Source organism: Rhinichthys klamathensis, unplaced genomic scaffold (genome assembly GCF_029890125.1).
Source record: "Rhinichthys klamathensis goyatoka isolate OS25496 unplaced genomic scaffold, OSU_Roscu_1.1 h1tg000123l_1, whole genome shotgun sequence".
Lineage (NCBI taxonomy): Eukaryota > Metazoa > Chordata > Actinopteri > Cypriniformes > Leuciscidae > Rhinichthys > Rhinichthys klamathensis.
The window spans coordinates 8,848,313-8,870,483 of NW_026606660.1; the positions used below are offsets into that span (position 1 = coordinate 8,848,313).

At 37.8% G+C, this 22,171-nt stretch overlaps 1 protein-coding gene across 2 annotated transcripts in view; it reads right to left on the bottom strand.

The window, feature by feature from the left end:
- Positions 1–10,659: 10,659 nt before the first annotated feature.
- ttc6 (tetratricopeptide repeat domain 6) overlaps positions 10,660–22,171 on the bottom strand; it is a 45,755-nt gene continuing 34,243 nt past the window's right edge. The window contains exons 24-30 of one of the 2 annotated variants that reach the window (XM_056256084.1): positions 21,965–22,084; positions 21,538–21,611; positions 19,237–19,447; positions 16,101–16,253; positions 15,642–15,815; positions 15,310–15,535; positions 10,660–11,007 (exon numbers count right to left, since the gene is read on the bottom strand). In XM_056256084.1, coding sequence (XP_056112059.1) covers positions 10,877–11,007; positions 15,310–15,535; positions 15,642–15,815; positions 16,101–16,253; positions 19,237–19,447; positions 21,538–21,611; positions 21,965–22,084 — 1,089 coding nt within the window. In that variant the 3' untranslated portion in view covers positions 10,660–10,876. The remainder of the gene's footprint in view (positions 11,008–15,309; positions 15,536–15,641; positions 15,816–16,100; positions 16,254–19,236; positions 19,448–21,537; positions 21,612–21,964; positions 22,085–22,171) is intronic. The other variant, XM_056256085.1, reaches the window with a different exon arrangement.

Here is a 22,171-nt window from a genome sequence, read left to right on the forward strand (position 1 = left end):
CTGGTCAGGATTGTGGCGGCAGATTTTTTAACAAACTGTAATTTGATTAGAGTAGCTTTTGAAACCCCCGGCCAGTAGAGCGTTGCAATAATCAATGCGAGAAAATACAAAAGTGTTCATTCACTTTTCAGCCACCAGGAAATGACAACATAGGACTTAGTCTAGCAATGTTTCTAAGATGAAAAAAAGATCTCTTGACAGTATTCTGGATATGAGGATCAAAAGTTAAATTAGCATCAAATATCACCCCCAAATTTTTTAATTTTGTTTGAAACTCTAAATTAGAGCCACATTTAAAGTTAAAGATCCAGCTTTACGTAGCTGGTGGGGTGAACCAATGAGTATAACCTAAGTCTTGTCACTAATTTTTTTTTAGATCTCAGAAATACATCGAGACAGAAAGGCAACAGCCACATTGTCATCAGGTTTTGAATGTATGTATTTGTTGCCTTTCTACCATCTGAACCAGTCATTCTCCTCTAACCTCAATAAGGCCTTTTCGCCCACAGAACTGCCAATCACAGGACATTTCCTCTTTTTCAGACCATTCTCTGTAAACCCTAGAGATGGTTGTGCATGAAAGTCCCATTAGACCAGCAGTTTCTGAAATACTCAGACCAGCCCGTCTGGCACCAACAACCACACGTTTAGAGTCACTTAAAGGGGTCATATAATGGTACATGCACTTTTACAAGTTGATTGTACTGAAATGTGTGTTGGCAGTGCCTGTACACAAACATCATATAATGATAAAAATCCATCCAGTGGTTTTGTTTTAATCTCCTTATATGTTTTCCCCTGCCTCAAATCGAGCCGTTCGTTTTTGTGAAGTCAATAAAACGGACGCCCCTTCCACGACTGTTGATTGACGGGAGCGTTTCAACACAGACCCGCCCTCGCACATGAGGTAGCTGTCAATCATAGTCTGCGCGGCGCGGACCGGACCGGATCGGCGCGGTCATTGTTGATGTGCTGGAGCACTATCTATGAGCAGAATGGCGTCTAAGCGATTGTGGTGTTCTGTTCTTGTGTGTAATAACGAACACAGTCATTTTAATGTTCCTGAATCCGAACCGCTGAAGACACAGTGGCTGAGTTTTGTTTTCGAAGGGAATATTCCCCACGAGCAACGTCAATGCTCTCATGTTTGCGTGGATCATTTCACACACCAGACTGCTTTATAAACGAGGGTCAGTATAAAGCTGGTTTTGCTAAGAAGCTTTGCTAAAAAGGATCGGTCCCAGATATTCGTGTTCCTGCTGAACCTCCAGAAGAACGGAAGTGAGTGAAACGTTTTATTAAACTTTATATTAATATATTAATTGTAAAAATGTATAACAAATCGCTAGCTGCACGCTTCACAATGAATGCGTCTAAGGTTTACACTCAGGGTACATTACGGCATGTTTTCTATGTATGACGTTCTCAATATAATTCATAATTCCACGTTTATAATGAACAACGTGTTATGGTTATTGAGTTATTGTGTTACAAACGGTGTAGCACAGCACAGAACAGAGGGGCGGAGTGAGCGCAGCTCGTGATCATTTAAAGGCATATGCACTGAAACGGCGTGCTGAAAACAGAGCTGTTTTTGACCAGGTAAAATAAGTGTTTTCTTACAATACTAATGAGAATTTTTAATTAAAGTATATTACAAACTTTTAATTTAGACCCTAAAGAATCATATTAGCTTGTACAAAAATGGCATTATATGACCCCTTTAAAGGTCCCGTATTATGCCCCTTTTCACAAGATGTAAAAGAAGTCTCTGATGTCCCCAGAATGTGTATGTGAAGTTTCAGCTCAAAATACCCAACAGATAATTTTTTACAGCATGTTTAAATTGTCATTTTTGGGGCTCAGAAAAACGCGCTGTTTTAGTGTGTGCCCTTTAAATGCAAATAAGCTGCTGCTGCCGGCACAGGGGGCGGAGCTTCATGAGCTCGCGCTCAGTCTCTCAGAACAATTTCATCTCACGGAATTATGATAATATCAGAAACTCTCAGTAACGGTGTTCATTTCGAGTCGGACAATAATGCCCACAGAGTCAGAGTGCTGTATAGAGATGGAACGGTATAGTTTAGTAGTTTAATTACGGTTATTATAACGTATTTGTCATCTGCTTGTATGTATCCATTATTTATTAATAGCCTACAAGTCTGCTGTTTCGGGCCAGGTCCGAATGATGATCAAACATATAGGCTACTGATGAGTTTAATAAAGTTTATTATACATCACACAAAAGATGAAGCGTCCGTTTTACTTCAGAAAATCACCGTAGAGCTGAGTAAACACAGTAAGTTTAGAAGTGCGCAAGTTGAGGGAGTTGAGGGAGCATTCCTGTGGGCGGACGTTAGTCAAAAAACTGACGTCATTAAAGGAGGAAGTAGAGGGATGTAGTCCAAACGGGCCGTTCGATGTAGGCGACTTCTCTTAAATAAAATATCTCGCTTGGCATTGAACTTTGAGCTTTATCATTTTACAGATATTATTTATACTCTAACAACAACATTACACACTAACTAAAGTTTGAAACATTGGATCACGAAGAACGGGACCTTTAAATCCTCTTTCTTTCCAATTCTGATGCTCAATTTGAACTTCAGCAGATCGTCTTGACCTAAATGCAGTCAGTTTCTGCCATGTGATTGGCTTAGATATTTGCGTTAATGAGCAGTTGAACAGGTGTACCTAATAAAGTGGCTGGTGAGTGTGTTTGTGTATATAATTAAAAATTAATTAATTAATAACAAATTGTTCATTTTAGTTCTTAAAAACAATGTTTGCATCGCATTAAAGGAGAACTCCAGCGCAAAGTGAACCTTTGGTCTAATTACACATTGTTACATAGTCAAGCGTTATCTGAGATTTGTTTTCATGATTATCGAATGTAAATAGTTTTATCTCTAAAAACAGTTTAGCCTGTAAAGCTAGTATAACGCTAGTATATTGGGCATGGAGTAATGACAAATAAAAATCGCTTGTTAATACCACTAACAAGGCTCAAAATAGCCCCACACTAACACGGTAGCATAATGAGGGTCCCTACCTTCAAACCGAAGCATTGAGAACTTTGTCAGTGTCCAGACAGTTTAATAAGAAGATATTTTATACACACAGTCAACTTCGCGTATACAGGCAGAAGCCATCTTTGAAAAAGAGTCGCTACCAGTTGATCTACGAACGCCGTGACTTGAAATTACAGTACAAAGGTCAATGGAATTTTGGGATATTTAATCATCAGCTGTGAGCAATCATTTAGATGTATTAATTTAGCAGATGCTTTTATCCAAAGTGACTTACAAATGAGGAACACAAACAATTTGTCATCCGTCTGATCTGTAAGAAAACATAGATGTCGCTTGAAAGCAAAGTTAATGGTCCACTAGATTCTATTGGTAAAGGAAGACACTTGGTAAGACATGTCAGACTCAAATAACCATTTCACGCTGGAATAATTTGACCCTTTTCACCCCCATTTCAAAATGCTTGCACCTTGAAAATAGGACGATAGCAAAATTCTGAAACACTTTTGTGAGAATTTGAGTGATACCTCATTTTTTCCTCACAGATGGACACTTGTGTTGTCCTTGAAAAGTAATGAGCTCAGTCAGAGCACAACATGTGATGAGCAGATGGCTGTCTTCACACTCTTCTCTCTGAGCCTCTCTCTTTCTGAACTGGAGAGGAGCCAGATCATTCAGCAGGTGTTTTCTTTCTTTCCATCTAGTTAAGACCAGTGTTTCTGCTGAGAGTCATATAAGGTGACCTGAATGTTTCAAATAGCATTTCAGACATCAGATACAGCTGTTCGGGTCCAGCTGTTAGGACCTTAATTAGTTAGAACTTTGATTGAACTATAGTCAGTGAATTAATAAATCAACTGATTATTCATTGTTTCGCATTGTTTGTCACTTAATAAACATGTAGAATTCTAGTTAGAGTTTGTTCTAAATCCTCAGTATTAAACTTCTGCTAATAATTTAGTCAAACTTCTGACTCAAACTCTTGAGGGGGAAAAAGCATCTCACTCCATTGATGATCAAATTTATTCTGATTAAATGAGAGCATTTGCAAACAACATGTAAATCGCCCAAAAACTCATCATATTATAGTAGATGTTTGACCAGAGACCAGGGGCCTCATTTATAAAACTGTGCGTAGGATCCTTACTAAAAGTGTACGTGCGCCCGAAAGCCAAAAATGGCGTATACGCAAAAAAATATTCAGATTTATAAAACCGTGCGTACGCCAGAACCTGCGCAGAATTCACTTTATAAATCCCGATAAATCTCAGTCAGCGGAAGATTGTGCGCACACGCGTCTCCTCCCCGAAATAACCATATATGGAGCTTACAACGCCTAGTTTTACTATGCATATCCTCATCTGCATATCATTTGCATATGATTATTCATCCACGTGATAACATGTTTAACGGTAAAAGACATTAGGAAAATATGAAATAGCCTAATACGGATGTGCCGTCACATTAGCCTACATTAATAAAAATAATTTAGTAGCCTATCCTTGCCTTGTTTTTGAATAAATAAATCAAATAGTGTAAAATACATTTCAGAGAAAGTTTTCACAATCTTTTCCACTGACCAAATAGTATTTTTTATTGATTTATATTTTAATGGAAACAGATAGACTGTTGTGCATTATTTGCACGAAACTATTTTCTCAGACAATCTGCTATAAGCAATTATCTCTTTAGTTAAAACATTAAAACACAGCATGCCAGAGGAAAAGTGTTCAAAAGCATTGCATCCACAACAAATATTTATATTTATTGAATATAAAAATGTTGTAACTTCTCAGTAATGATTTCATGTTTAAGTGTTTAACTCCATCAATGACAATGGCATATTTAATCTAAATGTTTATATCAGAAGTAAAACAGTTTAAATCATTCTTTTATTTATTTAAACTGTTATTGTGAACATGCACTGTTTTTATGATTAGGACTCTGTCGTTAGATTGGCGTTAGTTTCACTAAACGGCACAACGCGCTCGCTGGCGCGGACATTTAAGAAGGGATGAATATTTGCCTCAAGTGATATGCTTGGTGAGTGAAATTATATTTGTATTATCTTTCTGTATAGCCTGTGTATAATTTTCTTTAGATTTCCTGTCTAAAAGTGACCAAAAAGACATTTAACTCCAGCTCACCATCGGTGTCGCCAAACTGCTCCATCTCCAAAACGTTCGTACGCATGGGTCAGAGTTTGCGTGCAGGTGCGCACATTTTTCCGTCAAGTTTGTTTTTATAAATCACAACTTATGCGTCGGAAGTGGCGTACGCCTCTTTCAGGGCCTGTTTTGTGCGTACGCAACGGTTATAAATGAGGCCCCTGGGGCCTGATGTAGCCTATAAACGTTGCGTACGCACAAAATGGGCATAGAAATATGCGTACGCATCTTTCCACGCACATATCGGGATTTATAAAAAATAAACTTGGCGTAAATAAGTGCGCACCATAAGGATGCTTTTGACCGTGCGTACGCACATTCTGGAGACAAAGGGAATTGGCGACACAGATGGTGAGGTAGTGAACTGAAGTTAGATTGTAGAAAATAAATGTGAGAAGAACGATTAGAATTAATGACATTTAATTTTCACTCCATTTCATACGTTATATCCACATTATCATGAAGATTAAATCCAACAGTGTTATTTGTGCCGATTGTTTTAGGCTATATACATCTAGTAAAATCCAAACGTAATTCAAAATGTATATAAAAAAAATAATAATAATAATCAGCGCTGCCTTACAGTCACATTGTCCACAACGGGAGCGCAGGAGGACATGGCGCGACTACATGTGATACAGAATAGCATGAAATACCCTTTTATTAGAGAACTGCAGAACACAGTGTAAAAAGGAAATATTTTCCTTAATGTACATATATCATAAAATGTCAAAGTCTGCAAATACAGTCATGAAGCACAATCGCTACTCATCATCGGTCCTAACTACGGTGTTCATTACAAAACCGTCAAGAAGCATGTGTTCACAATAACATTTTAAATAAATAAAAGAATGATTTAAACTGTTTTACTTCTGATATAAACATTTAGATTAAATATGCCATTCTCATTAATGGAGTTTCACTTAAACTAGCTACATGAAATCATTACTGAGATGTTACAAAAAATATATATTCAATAAATAGAAATAGACCTATTTGTTGTGGATGCAATGCTTTTGAACACTTTTGTCTCTGCCATGCTGTGTTTTAATGTTTTAACTGATAATAGCAGATTGTCTGGGGAAATTGTTTCGTGCAAATAATGCACAACAATGTCTATCTGTTTCCATTAAAAATATAAATCAATTAAAAATACTATTTGGCCAGTGGAAAAGATTGAGAAAAACTTTCTCTGAAATGTATTTTACACTATTTGCTTTATTTATTCAAAAACAAGGCAATGATATAAGCTACTAAAAAAATTTATGAATGTAATAATGTGACGGCACATCCGTATTTCGTACCGTTAAACATGTTATCACGTGGATGAATAATCATATGCAAATGACATGCAGATGAGGATATGCATAGTAAAACTAGGCGTTGTAAGATCCATATATGGTTATTTCGGGAAGAAGACGCGCGTGCGCACAATCTTCCGCTGACTGAGATTTATAAAGTGAATTCTGCGCAGGTTCTGGCGTACGAATGGTTTTATAAATCTGAAAACTTTTGTGCGTACGCAAATTCTGCCTTATGTGCGTACGTACACTTTAAGGATGAAATCTACGCAAAGTTTTATACATGAGGCCCCTGATGTATAAACGTTGCGTACGCACAAAATGGGCATAGAAATATGCGTACGCATTTTTCCACGAACATATCGGGATTTATAAAAAATAAACTTCGCGTAAATAAGTGCGCACCGTAAGGATGCTCTTGACCGTGCGTACGCACTCTTTTAGAAGAGTATGTGTTTTGGCGACACCAACTGGCCCAAATAGCAATAACTATTTAAAATGAAAAACTTCTAAATTATCCTATTACATCACCCAATAAATCAAATTGCATCAACCTGAATTATCATTATCAGCATTCTTAACCAGGTGCAAATACTATTTTTTTGTAATGAATGGGCTATAAAAAGGTATGTGCGTATATAACATATCATCATAATGGATGCTCTAGCGCTGTTAGAAGACCTTGCTAATGACGCTCTACGGAGGGAGCATGTTTTCAGAGACCGTGAAGATTTCCTTGCTCCTGATGATGATTGTCTCATGAGCCGATTTCGATTCCCAAGAGCCATCCTCTTGGGAATTGTGTTCTGAATTACGGCCAGTAACATGAAATCATTACTGAGAGGTTACAACATTTTTATATTCAATAAATATAAATATTTGTTGTGGATGTGATGCTTTTGAACACTTTTCCTCTGGCATGCTGTCTGTGTTTTAATGTGTTAACTACATAGATAATTGCTTATCATGATAGAAGATTGTCTGAGAAAATGGTTTCGTGCAAATAATGCACAACAAGGTCTATCTGTTTCCATTAAAAATATAAATCAATTAAAATACTATTTGGCCAGTGGGAAAGATTGAGAAAAACTTTATCTGAAATGCATTTTGCACTATTTTATTTTATTTATTTAAAAAACAAGGGAAGGATGGGCTACTAAATGATTTTTATTAATGTATGTGACGGCACATCCGTATTTCATATTTTCCTAATGTCTTGTACCGTTAAACATGTTATCATGTGGATGAATAATCATATGCAAATGATATGCAGATGAGGATATGCATAGTAAAACTAGGCGTTATAATCTCCATATATGGTTATCTCGGGGTGGAGACGCGTGTGCGCACAATCTTCCGCTGACTGGGATTTATAAAGTGAATTCTGCGCAGGTTCTGGCGTACGCACGGTTTTATAAGTCTGAATATTTTTTTGCGTACGACATTTTTGGCTTTCGGGCGCACGTACACTTTTAGTAAGGATCCTACGCACAGTTTTATAAATGAGGCCCCTGAACTGCATGAAGTCCATGAAGGTTGTTTACTTCTGAGCTGCATGAACCTGCTGACCATCTGCTACTGAGATGAATGAGAATCTGCAGGTACTTTAGTCCGTGGTTGACAGAAAACAAAACGAAACGCAGCTCTTATGCACTCCAGAACCTAAGCTTACAATACATACAGTCATGGTCAATTATTGGCACTCTTGGTAAATCTGCATTGTTGATCCTTTTGGTCTTTTATTCAAAACATTCACAAAAAAATGTAACCTTTCATTGAAGTAAAACTATTTAAATTGGGGGGGAAAAAATCACATTATGAAATAAATGTTTTTCTCCAAAACACGTTGGCCACAATTATTGGCACCCATAGAAATTCTTATGAGTAAACTATCTCTGAAGTATATTCCAATTCATATTTAAATGTTTTAGTACACCAGGGTGACTAGGAATATTAAATTATCTAGCCATGACTGAAGGCCAAATTCCCTTAATCATCCATCACAATGAGTAAAACCGAAGAATATAGTTGTGATGTGCAGCAAAAGATTGTCGAGCTTCACAAAATAGAAAAGTGTCTGTAAGAAAATAGCTAAAGCATTGAAAATCCCCATTTCCACCATCAGGGCAATAATTAAGAAGTTCCAATCAACTACAGATGTTACGAATCCACCTGGAAGAGGACGTGTGTCATTATCGTCCTAATGGACGGCGAGGAGGAGAGTTCGAGTGGCCAAAGACTCTCCAAGGATCACAGATGGAGAATTGCAGACATTAGTTGAGTATTGGGGTCAGAAAGCCCAAAAAGAAAAAGAAAATTAATTCATTACATTTATATAGCGCTTTTCTTGGCACTCAAAGCGCTTTACATTGAAGGGGGGATCTCCTCAACCACCACCACAGTGCAACATCCACCTGGATGATGCGATGGCAGCCATATTGCGCCAGAACGCTCACCACACACCAGCTTACTGGTGGAGAGGAGACAGAGTGATGAAGCCAATTGGTATAAATGGGGATGATTAGGAGGCCATGATGGACAGAGGCCACTAGGCAAATTTGGCCAGGAGGCCAGGGTTACACCCCTACTCTTTCGAAAGACATCCTGGGATTTTTTGTGACCACAGAGAGTCAGGGCCTCGGTTTAACGTCTCATCCGAAGGACGGTGCTCTTTGACAGTATAGTGTCCCCATTACTATACTGGGGCGTTAGGACCCACACAGACCACAGGGTGAGCGCCCCCTGCTGGACACACTAACACCTCTTCCAGAAGCAACCTGGTTTTCTCAGAAGGTCTCCCATCCAGGTACTAACCAGGCTCAGCCCTGCTTAGCTTCAGTGGGCAACCAGTCTTGGGCTACAGGGTGATATGGCTGCTGGCAAAGCCTACATCATCTCAAACTGTTTGGAGGGTTTCAAGAAAAATCCTCCTCGCTCATCCAAAAACAAACTCCAGCATATTTAGTTGTCAGACACGACTGGAACTTCAAAAGGGACCTGGTTTTATGGTCAGATGAAACAAAAAAAGAGCTTTTGCCAGCAAACCCACCAGATGAGTGTGGGGCAAACAGGGATAAAAATCCCAATGCCCACGGTTAAATATACTGCTGGATCTTTAATGTTGTGGGCTTATTTGCTGGAGGTCCTGGACATCTTGTTCAGATACATGGTCTCATAGATTCTAGCAAATACCAACAGATAAAAAAATCAACCTGATGGCCTCTGCTTATAATGGGCCGTAATTGGATCTTCCATCAGGACAGTGATCCAAAACAAACATCAAAATCAACACAAAAATGTGTCAAAATGAAGCTTCTGCAATGGCCGTCCCAGTCCCCTGAACTGAAACCTTTAGAAATCGAGTCGGGTGAACTGAAGAGAAGCACCAACATGGATCTGGGAATCTGAAGAATCTAAGGAGATTCTGTATAGAGGAATGGTCTCTGATCTCTTGTTCTCCAAACTCATCAGGCATTATAGGAGAAGACTCAGAGCTGTCACCTTGACAAAAGGAGGTTGAAAAAAGTATTGAATAAAAGGCTGCCAATAATTATGGCCAGCATGTTTTGTAGAAAAACATTTATTTCATAAAGAGATTTTCTTTGTTCATATTTACCAAGGGTGTTAATATTTCTGACCATGACTGTACATCTAACAACAATACTATCTTTATGCCATCAGGAAATGATACCATTTCAAAAGATTTTTTCAAATAAATTAATACTTTTAATTAATAAAAAAGTAAAAGTAATTCATATTTGTACACCAAATCAGCATATCAGAATGATTTCTGAAGAATCACGTGACACTGAAGACTGGAGTAATGGCTGTGTGAAAAAATTGTAACAATATTTCACAATATTACCATTTTTACTTTATTTTTGATCAAATAAATGCAACCTTGTTCAGCTTAAGAAACGTTTTTTAGAAACATAAAAAAATCTTACTGACCACAAACTTTTGAACAGTAGTGCATCTATTAATTATAACAAGTTTCTGCATAAAACTGAGGTTAAAGTTCTAATAGCCGTCTTATTCACTCCAAAAAATACGTTTTAAATATTAATTAAACGGAGTAATATTTTTAATGCAATCAAAATTAATTTAATACCAGAAAATTATTAAAAACATTACTATTATTTTGGCTTTTTACTAAATATTCACTATTGATATTTCTCTGGAGTACAACAAGAAATAAAGAAATAATTGTGTTTTAGTTTAGTATTATAATACATGGCTGGATGATGGATTTCCACAACTTCAGTTATGGACAGTATTTTTTAATGTAGTTTCACAAACTCTTATTTTAACATGTTTAACTAATTGCATGCAATGAAATTAAGGTAAGACAAAAATGTGTTGCATTAGCTCATTTTGTTTACGACTCCGAGTCCTGAAGTTCCACTGCGTTCCTGTAGTCCTCGAGCGCCTGCTCCGTCCACCCCAGACGACCCCGGACATCAGCCCGAAGCTTATAGAGAAGAGCATCTCCAGGCTGCAGCATTAGAGCTTCAAGAAACACACACACACACAGATGTGTTAGAGCAAAATAACACTCTCAGCATTTATCAACCCGTCTCCTGTTTACACTGAGGTGTACCATTATTTGTGTCGTCTTCACCACAACATCTTTGTTCAGTCTCTCAGCATTATTCTTCTCACGCAGAGACTGACATTAATATTAGGCTACCGCACAACACACAGTGTTTACAGTCTAAGAAGGCTGTTTGCGCCACAACACGTGGGTTTCCATTATGAAATAGCCAGTAAAATAAAGGCTTTTTAAATAATTTTGAAAAAGAGTGCCTTGGATTTTCTCTTTTCTACACACAGTGTTTATTCGAGAGACTGAAACATCAGGCAAAAGAGAGCGAATAAGAGGACATCTACTTTTTAGTTCACACAAGAGGGACAATTTGCGAGCAATTTGCCATCTTCATTAGCATAAATTACCATCACTCGGCTGGTACCTTTACAGATGTTATTTTGCTTCAATGGCCTTGATTCGAGTGAGGTAAAAACTCATTTTTAGGGCTTACAGGATAAGTGTTCAATGTGTCTATTTACTGCTAACTGAATTAGATTGTTTGAAACGGCATGCTGAAATAGCAAGTGATTACTCCATTCACAGAGAACACTAGATCATTAGATACCGAGGGCCATCTGTTTCCTAAAATCCCACCTGTTTCTGCCGCAGACAGAGGGATTTAGGAATGGACTCTAAGAACCTCTGGTTTTTCATCAGAAATGCTTGGACATCCTTGCGTTCGACTACATAAATGTCCAGCCTACCAAGAGGAAATCTATAATTAGTTTACACTGTAACCATGGTAACCACCTGTCTCTTGTTATACCGAAGTAAAGGGACATGGCTGCTGCATTTGTTTTCATTGTTTTTTTTTTTCCCCTCAGGCAGCCATGTGGTCAAACCCATCCTGCTCTGGTCCTCTCGTGTGTGAAGGTGTGCGCTGATCCATCCATCTGCCTCACACACTCAGACTCAGACACAGACACACGCTCGCTCGCTCACTCACTCGTTCTCTCTGAGTGAGTAAAGATTGCTCACATATAGTGCCATGTAGTCAGTGTTTGGACTTTCAGTTGAAAGTCAGCTTGTTTAGACCAAGAACTGGTTTGACTGACCAACCACTATTTGCTTTGTTTTTGTGTGCCGTATAGGGGTGGTTGCAACTGAAATTATACCACAATGACTGATGAGGAAAGATATTAATTCAAATAATGATCAAAAATATAACCATGTGAATGATTGAAGAGAAAATACTGAAAAGTAGTAGATGATAAAAATAAGCACTGAATGATTAATGATAAGCACTATCATTGATAAGCACTGATAACAAAAATGATAAGCACTGAAAACAACATATGCATTACCATTCAAAAGTTTGGGGTCAGTAAAAAACATTTCTAAAGAAATGAATACTTTCATTCAGCAAATAAGAATAACAGGGTATATACAGGTGTCACGATTTGGTTTTGTTTCATGTTCCGGTTTCATGTCAGTCATGTGATCCAGCCATGTGTTCTGTGTTGTCATTGGTTCATTGTTCACAGGTGTCCCTTGTCTAGTCATTAGTCCTTGTGTATTTAAGCCCTCATGTTTGCCATGTGCCTTTGTCAAGTATTGTTTCCTGTTACCAGTGTTGATAAGCGTCATGTCCACGTTTATGTTTGGAGTTCATACCATGCCTTTGATTTATGTTTGATCATGTTCTGTAAATAAACTGCACTTGGGTTTTCTACAAACTTGCCTTCAGTGGACCATCCTTGTGACCATCCAGTGACCTACAACCATGAACCCAGCAGTTTATCTCTTACGACTCCGTCAAGGAGACCTCACCACTAGAGGACCATGAGGTGAAGTTTTGTGAAAACTCTCACCTGGTGGACTTTAATGATGTGGCCCTCAAGGACATTTTTAAGGTCGGTTTTGAATGAGCCCGTTTGCTCCCAGCTGCCTGGGGGGAAATTCATTGGTCTCTTGCACAATATATAGACTATGCCCTGTTATTGAGCGGTTCCTCATTTACTGTGGGTTTTGCGGAGGAGGAGCCCCGCAAACCCGCAGTATCCGCCAAGCCTGAGTCTCTTCACGTCATGCCTGCCATGTCTGAGTCTCTTCACGCCATGCCTGCCGAGCCAGAGACTGTTCACATCATGCATGCTGAGTCAGAGACTGTTCACATCATGTCAGCCGTGCCTGTGTCTTCGGACAGGATGGCCGCCACGCCTGAGTCAGCTCCGCAAGATACAGCACTCCTCCTATTTTGAGTGTGTGGGTAGCACACTCAACTCGGCCAAGATGGCCGCCACCACGCCAGAGTTTTGTCCAAAAATGGCCGTCGCCTCTCATGAGCCAGCCATGTGTTCTGTGTTGTCATTGGTTCATTGTTTCATTGTTCACAGGTGTCCCTTGTCTAGTCATTAGTTGTCTAGACAACTAGACACTGTTGGTAAGCGTCCACGTTTATGTTTTGAGTTCATGCCATGTCATGCCTTTGTTTTATGTTATGTTTGCACGTTCTGTAAATAAACTGCACTTGGGTTCTCTACAAACTTGCCTTCAGTGGACCATCCTTACAACAGGAATCATGGAATTAAATTTAATACCTTTAAGACCCCTTGCATACATTAAGACCTCATCGCCACTTCAAGTTTTAACCAATACATCGGCGATACCTTACATTTACTATATTGATTGTAAGATAGCACAACTAAACAGTCTTAGTTTGTGATAACTCCTTATCAATGCAACAGAAGGGTGGGAATTAAGCACAAGATAATTAATTGAGTGACTAACCAAATGCAAGGTTTATTAGAAAGAGAAACCAGAATTAGACCAATAAACAAAACAATTGAGAAAACGTATTGAGGGAAAATAAACCTCTCTGAGCTAAAGGGACAATGAGTTTACAAAGTATATTCAAAAAATGTATTTGTAACATCAACTCTTATAACTGTCTGCAAACCATAGCTCTTTTGTGGTATACACTTCTCATGACAAACACCTGATTGGTCAGACAGTTTACCAGTGATTACCACGGAGTGCTTGATTTGATACACCAGAGCAGAGTGTCAGTACTAGGGGTGTGCACAAATATTCGATATCATGTAATTATTATTCGAAAAATAAAATTCTCTTTTTTTCTGTAGCCTCTCCGAAGTCTTTTGCATTTTACAACGGGTGAATCTCCAGTTGTCACTGGGGATTGTCGTTTGAACCTTTCTGGATCCGCCATCAAATTGATAAGTTTAATTATATCAAGTGCTGTGAGAAAAGGCTATAAATCTCCACCTCCAACATCCTCACACGCAATATAGCTTATACTAGCCGAGACTCCTTCTTTATGTGTACAGATGTGACGTAATGACGCAAAGACACGCTTGAATTTCCCGTGGAAATCCACCAGTACCACTGGAATTAAAAACATTATTACAAGATTACCGTTTTGAATCGAGCTACGGCAAGTCCTTTGTAAAAAATCTTTGACTGACATTATAAAGGCCCCAATATACTTACACCAAAGTTCTTTTTCATTCTCCGCTTAGGGGTAAAAAGAAGTATGGAATACCTGAGCAGCAGTATACTGTCATCAAACATCCTGACATCGCCCACGCTGCTGAGAGCGGCGTTTAGATGAATATGTAAATGTGTGCTGCATGCTTTCCTCTCAATAAAAAAAAAACAAAAAAAAACAGCAAAAATGACAGCAATTAAGAAAGATTATGAACATAACCACGTGGATATGTCTGCACAAGCTCTGCAATTGAGCACTTAATTTAAGTCACGTTAATTTATATAATAGATTGCTTTGAAGCAAGCAGCTTTACAGTATAAAACATGAAAAAAGTGTCAGTGTCGCTTTCAATGTGACTTACTACAATTTGTACTATAAAAGTGTCTCTCCAGTGTGTTCGTGTTTTTACTTGTATTTGACCTCGATGGACTGAGCCGAAGAAATGAACCGGAAAAGGTTTCCATGTCAAAGAAGGTGGAGCCACAGAGCCACACCTACCTATTACGTAATCGTCATGAATCATTGGTAGTTTGAAGGTGTTTACCAGCCGAAGTGAACTTTTTCTGAAAGTTCTTTGACAAGATTTTTCTAACTAAACAAACTTCAAGCTAAATTTGTTTTGCCTTGATTTTGTTCAAAACTATGTCACACCAGTTCATCTTCAATTTCGCTTGAAGTACATCAGGGGATTAAGTAGACTTGAGGGGACATAATGATGTATGAGTGTCTAGAATATGGTAGAAAGTGGCAGGGAACTCAACCTCCTACAGCTCACCTTGTGTAAGGTCCCTCTCGGCTGATTGGAACTGTCTGAGAGAGCAGTATAGGTTGGCTCGGTTAAAGTAGGCATGTGCAGATAGCGGGTTAAGGCAGAGAGCCTCATTGAAATCCTGCAGGGATTCTGTGACCTTCCGCAACAGAGCGTGAGTGATGGCTCGGTTCAGAATGACAGACTCATCTGAGGGGTCCAGCTCAAAAGCTCGGGTGTAGAACTCACATGCCTGTGTCCCAGAAGAAAAAAACCAGTCTCACTAAATATCTCCGTGGCTCTCGATTAGAGAGTCTAAAGAGAATAGTGTGTCAGTAGTGAACTGCCTGGGGTTTTACCTGCTCAAACTGTCCGTTGTAAAAGAAGAGGTTGGCAGTGTTAAAGTAAGCGAGGGCATATCCCGGGTTGAGGCTGATGGCGGTCTGGTAGTCCTTCATGGCACTAGATTTATCCCCCATGAACTGTTGGATCAGACCTCGGTTTGTGAAGAGCTGTTCTGCGAGAGGGTTATACTAAAAAGGTAAAAGAAAAGAGGAATTAAAGAAATAATTCACTCAAAAATGAAAAATGAATTTTCATTGAATGGGAAAAAAATGGCCAAGACATTTTTGTAAAACATTAATTAATATACAGTACTGTGCAAAAGTCTAAGGCATGTTAGTATTTTTGTATCATTATATACATTAAATACATCTTTTCTGTCACTTTTGATCAATTTAATGCATCCTTGCTGAATATACACTATAACAGAGCTAAAAAAAATAAACATACAGGAAGAAATCATTCTCCAAAACAACCTTTATAGCAGAGTTTATATCCTGCAGGGCTGCAAACATGTTGTCCATCTGTAGACTGGTGACAGCTCTGCCTTCATACGCAGCCCAGTTTTTAGGGTTTACCTCTACAGCCACAGTGAACTGATTCCAGGCTCTCTGGAAGAATCCCAAAACCTGCCGCAGAGGATAAGATATTGACATGGCTTAGTGGAAATCAATAGACTCGAGAGGCAACAGGCTGTCTGGAAGATACCTTTCTCTCAGAGGCACAGAGAAGAGACAGATAATGAGGGCCAGGATGAATACCAATAGGAATCAGATATATCCTTGTTTATCTCCTACTGTTAACCTAATCTTCTGTGGTTTGTCTCTGGGCATCAGCCATTGGTACTTCCACATTTAATAGAGAAAGGTTAAAATGAGAATTGAACAACTAAGTCGGAGACTGCATACAGATTAAAGATACCAAACATGCCAGATGAGTCAAACAAAGGTCTTCTTTTGTGTGAAATTTAATAGAGGAGAAGCCATGCCTCGGGAGACTTGTAGAGATTAAGATTTCCAAGGTTACAGATAGGATTTATTAAGCATAGATGCTTAAGAAGATGTTTATAATATAGAATTGTTTGTTATTTAGATGTCAAGCTTTGAAGTAGACCAACAAGAATGATTGTGCAAAATATTTTAATAATTCTGTAACTGATCCATTTTAAAACAACTAATGATGTTGTCAATAATTTATTGTCAGTTATGATTACTTTCTTGTGATTCAGCTTTCTTTTCATAATTATAATTATGTGTATTACAAGCCAAAATTGTATAATAAAATGATTTATGAATGACTCCCAGTGACAATGACTCCCAGTGCCAATGCATTGATGAAGTCAACAGTTGGATGTGGCAAAACTTTCTTCAGTTAAACAAAGACAAAACTGAAGTCATTGCGTTTGGAAACAAAGATGAAGTTCTCAAGGTGAACGCATACCTTGACGCTAGGGGTCAAACAACTAAAAATCAATTCAGGAACCTCGGTGTGATTCAGGAGTCAGACCTTAGCTTCAGTAGTCATGTCAAAGCAAGAACTAAATCAGCATACTATCATATCAAAAATATTGCAAGAATTAGATGCTTTGTTTCCAGACAAGACTTAGAAAAACTTGTTCATGCTTTCATCACCAGCAGGGTGGATTATTGTAATGGACTCCTCACTGGCCTTCCCAAAAAGACCATAAGACAGTTGCAGCTCATACAGAATGCCAGGATTCTGAGCAGAACCAGAAAATATGAACATATCACACCAGTCCTCAGATCTTTACACTGGCTCCCAGTTACATTTAGGATTGATTTTAAAGTATTATTACTGGTATATAAATCACTCCAATGGCCTAGGACCTCAATACATTGCAGATATTACTAAACCTAACAGATCACTCAGATCATTAGGATCACGTCAGCTAGAAATACCAAGGGTTCACCCTAAGCATGGCGAGTCCGCTTTTAGCTATTATGCCAGCCGCATCTGGAACCAGCTTCCAGAAGAGATCAGATGTGCTCCTAAAGTACATTCAAATCCAGACTCAAAACACATCTGTTTAGCTGTGCATTTACTGAATGAGTACTGTGCCACTGTACGTCCGACTGATTACACTGTATTTTATTTCTGCATCCTCCTTTTGATTCTAAACTCAAATGGCACTGAAAATTGGATAAGAGACAAACATAAATTACTTGGAGAAATTGAGAGATGAAACCATGCTGATGACCTGGGTCTGTGGTGGAGTAGTGAGTTTGATGTGCCAATTAAACTCGAGGTTTTGTGGGGTGCGGACTGCATTGACTCAAATCCTAGAGCTTCCGAACAAATGGTTTTTTTGGGGTGCGGACTGATGGGGCAGTGAACCCGAGGAGTCAGTCCTAGAGCTCCTCCTGTCCGATTTTAGGGAAAAATCGGGTCTATTGGAGATTTTTTACTAGGCGTGACGAAAGATCACCACAGACACAGTACAATCCACATGGGATAATCTCACAGTTTAACAAGCAGCTGTACAAAATATGATACACCAATGTTTTGCCAATTTATCTCTTTTAATTATTTTTATAACTGTATCCACTGTACGTCCGACTGACTGCACTGTATTCTTCCTTTTGATTATAAACTGAACTCAAATGGCACTGAGAATTGGGTAAGAGAGCAAAATAAGATACACCGGCGTTTTGCCAGATGAGAAATTTATTCTATGTATCATCTTTTTACTACTTTAATTAATTAATTAATTAATTAATTTAATAACTGTATCCTTTATCTCTTTTAATTCCTTTTACAACTGTTTTAATTTCCCTTGCTTTTATTTTGTGCTTATTTTCTATGCAAAGCACTTTGAATTGCCATTTGCAGACTTTTATATCCTGGCAAATCTGAGCACAGTTGTAGTCTCTTCTGGATCTTTAGAGGAGACAAGATAACTGTTTTTCCCATCTGGAGAAACATCGTAGAAGCAGGAGATTTAAGCAGTCTCCTTTTAACCTCATTGATGTCTATGTGACACAACTGAGACAGTAGAGAGATTTTATTTGCGATTCATAGTTGCCCATAGTAATTGGATTATTTTAGATTATTTTAATTCCTTTCTATGTAAAGCATTTTGAATAACTGTTTTAATTTTCCTTGCTTTTATTTTGTGATTATTTTTATTCCTTTCTATGTAGAGCACTTTGAATTGCCATAGTGTATGAAATGTGCTATGTAAATAAACTTGCTTTGCCTTGCCTAATGCCTGATCTTTGCACACAACTAAATTCAACTGCATCTGAGGTTAAAGGAGACTGCTTAAATCTCCTGCTTCTAGGATGTTTCTCCAAATGGGAAAAACAGTTATCTTGTCTCCTCTAAAGATACAAAAGAGACTACAACTGTGCTCAGATTTGCCAAAATATAAAAGTCTGCATTCAAAATTCAGTGATCTCAGATTCTCCCAAGAGCAAATTATCAGAGCTCTGCTATCCACGTCATTTTTTTAGTTTTTAAATTTATTTTAGGTGAAGCATGAATAAAACAGATACTTAAATGAAACAGTTGGGAACTTCTCTAAGTCAGTTAAGCTGTGAAAGATCAACCTGTGAGAAATAAAAAGAAGCAAGGCAATTATTTTTATACTACCTGCAAGTTGTATGCCAGGCAAATGCGCGCACTCAAGCAGAGTGGATTGAGATGCAGGGCTGAGAGGAAGTCCTTTTGGGCTTTTTTCCTGCCGTTATTGTCCCCATAATCCATGAAAACTTTGCCTCTGCCCACATGAGAATCCTGCAAGAAGGGATCAAGTCTTATAGCTTCGCTATAAGCATTTACAGCCTCTTGTAACTGGCCGAGCCTTGAAAACAGAGAAAGGAAGCAGATTATTACACTTAATGATGTGTCCTAATTCTGTTTGCACATGAATATTAGTTGTCTGTTTAATTGTGAACTTTGCCTTGAACAGTCTGTAAAAACTACCTCTCTAATAGCTTGAAAGGCTTTCATACCTTTTCAAACAAGCTGTGCACCATTCCCATTGTAAGCATTGAATTCACCCAGAAGTCACAGCTTAAAAGATAAAAAATCCCACCCTGCAATTGCCGCTTTTCTGTATTGATCTTGTGAAGAGCCATTTATTAGAGAGTGCTCTTTTCAGTCAATGAAAATGTGCAAATGTCGACTCCTATGGATCTGAAAACCTTTCTTTTTTTCAATAAAATGACAGGTCAGAGAGCAATGTTTTGTCTTGTCAGTGAACTACTAAGTAAGATATTTTACATTTTATAGTCCCTGAACAGAGATGAGATGTCCTGTCTGTCATAGGCTGTTAATTTGATAGAAGTAGGTCTAAATGCATTCTGAAAGCACAGCAATTTTTGAGTGTTGATCAATAAAAATAATAGATATGCTCTGAATTCACCATTTAAAAGCAGATCTGCATGATAACTGGAACAGTTCACAGAGAGCATCAATAAATATTCATAAATGTCATACGAGATTTCAGGACAACAATAAATGTTGTAGTCCTTAGAGTGTTCTTCCACTCACACTCATGCAAATGAGAAGACAAATACAAATAATCTCCTCTGAAAAGTTATTTTGATTTAATAATAAAGGGGTCGTATTCAACAGTTCAATAGTTTGGGTCCGTGAAAAGCAGCACAACTGTTTTCAACATTGATAATAAAAAGAAATGTTTCTTGAGCAGCAAATCGTCATATTAGAATGATTTCTGAAGGATCATGTGACACTGAAGACTGGAGAAATGATGTTGAAAATTCAACTTTAATAAATGACATTTTATAATATATTTAAAATAGAATTAACATATTTGTACCTCCACCTCTACTATTGAACTATTGAACCATCAAGACTTTCATCTGAGACTGCATCCGGATGCTCGTTCAACGGCTAAGGCATCGCAAGTACATTTAACTAACTAAACAGAGGTTACCAAGGTGCTGATGGTTCTGTTCAGGTGGTTAACTGAATCTTACGGATCCATAGATTCATTCCCCTGTTTCAGTTTCATTCAATTAACTTTAACTTTACATTTTACCCATGTATGCGTAATTTGTGTGTACAGTATGTGTTTGTTTAGACTAGTTATGCGTTTGTGATTTAGTTCAATAAAACGTATGTGCACATACACGTGAGTGTTGATTCTGTGGTCCCTACTTGCAAAACAAAGTAACAATGCGATCACAGCTACAGGCTCTGTAGTAACATACCCAGTAAGAAGGGTTATTTTTCTGTGGCCACGAAAAAAACCCTCATTCCGAGTTGATAGACGATTAATACTAAGTGTTCGCTGGACGAACAAGTTAATTGACTGAGTATTAATTCTGCTACATCAAGTTACATACAAGTTAAGGTAACTGATCCAAATATTTATAATTATTATAACGAGTTGTAATTAATTGTTAATATTTCCCTTGAGCTCATGTGCTACAATATTCCAAGCTTCTTGTGTCAAAAGCAGCCATAAATAATTTAGTTTTACATGATGACCATTTTTCCCCCTCTTAGAATACGCATGTCATTTTTTTTCTCAGTTTTTTGCAACTTTACATTAACGTCATTTAAAAAAAATGTATTTCAAAGATTCGATTTTCCACAACACGACGACATACAGATCGATATTATATAAATCACCTCTTTACTGTGGCGCATTCAACATTTCACTATAAAGAGCAGAATGAAAACTAATCTAAATTCAATGAATTGTTAGTTCTCAGTGAAGAAAACCACATGAACTGCCATGATGGTGTCTCAGAGGGCTAAAGCCTTCTTTTTTTGTATTTTAAACAATAGAAGTTTAACATGCTGTGGAGAAGATATTATGATCTGACTGCTAAATGCAAATGGTTCTCAACTTAAGCTTGGGAATTTAACACTGTGACTATGATCAATCACACACAATAATAACAAAAAATGAATGCACACCTGTGGTGAATGACTCCTAGTGATTGGTGAATTATTACATCCTCTGGTCGGTTCTTTGCTGCTGCCTTAAAATCCTACAACAAAACACAATCATTTTTACTGAAACATTTTTTTCACACACAAAAACATAATACTACTAATAAGATTATTAAAACTAATGCTTCTATATGATAATGTTATTAAAGTCAATATAACACAAAATCATAAATATCCTGTTTCATTTTAAAACATGTCTATTTATGGATATAAAAATGTGTTGCAAATGGTATTTGATGTTGGCTTTGAAAAGAAATACAGAAATAAGAAAAACCTCACACATATGATTCATTGACTATGCTTTCACAATCCTTGAGAAGAACAGATTATTGAGATACAGCTGCCTGATGCAATCAAAGCTTTTTAATTTTTCTTTATAAAACTGGCCTACCTGAAGGGCACTGCTATAGTCATTCAGCTCCACATAGAGAAGGCCACGGTTTATCAACACTTTGAGCTCGAGCTCCGTCTTACAGTCCAAAAGAAGCGTAATGCTGTAGTCTCTGATAGCCTGGAAGATTAAAGAGAAATAATGCGGAGGAAGAGAACAAATATGCATTTAAATGCAAATGCAGAAGTGCAATTGTCACGAAACGAC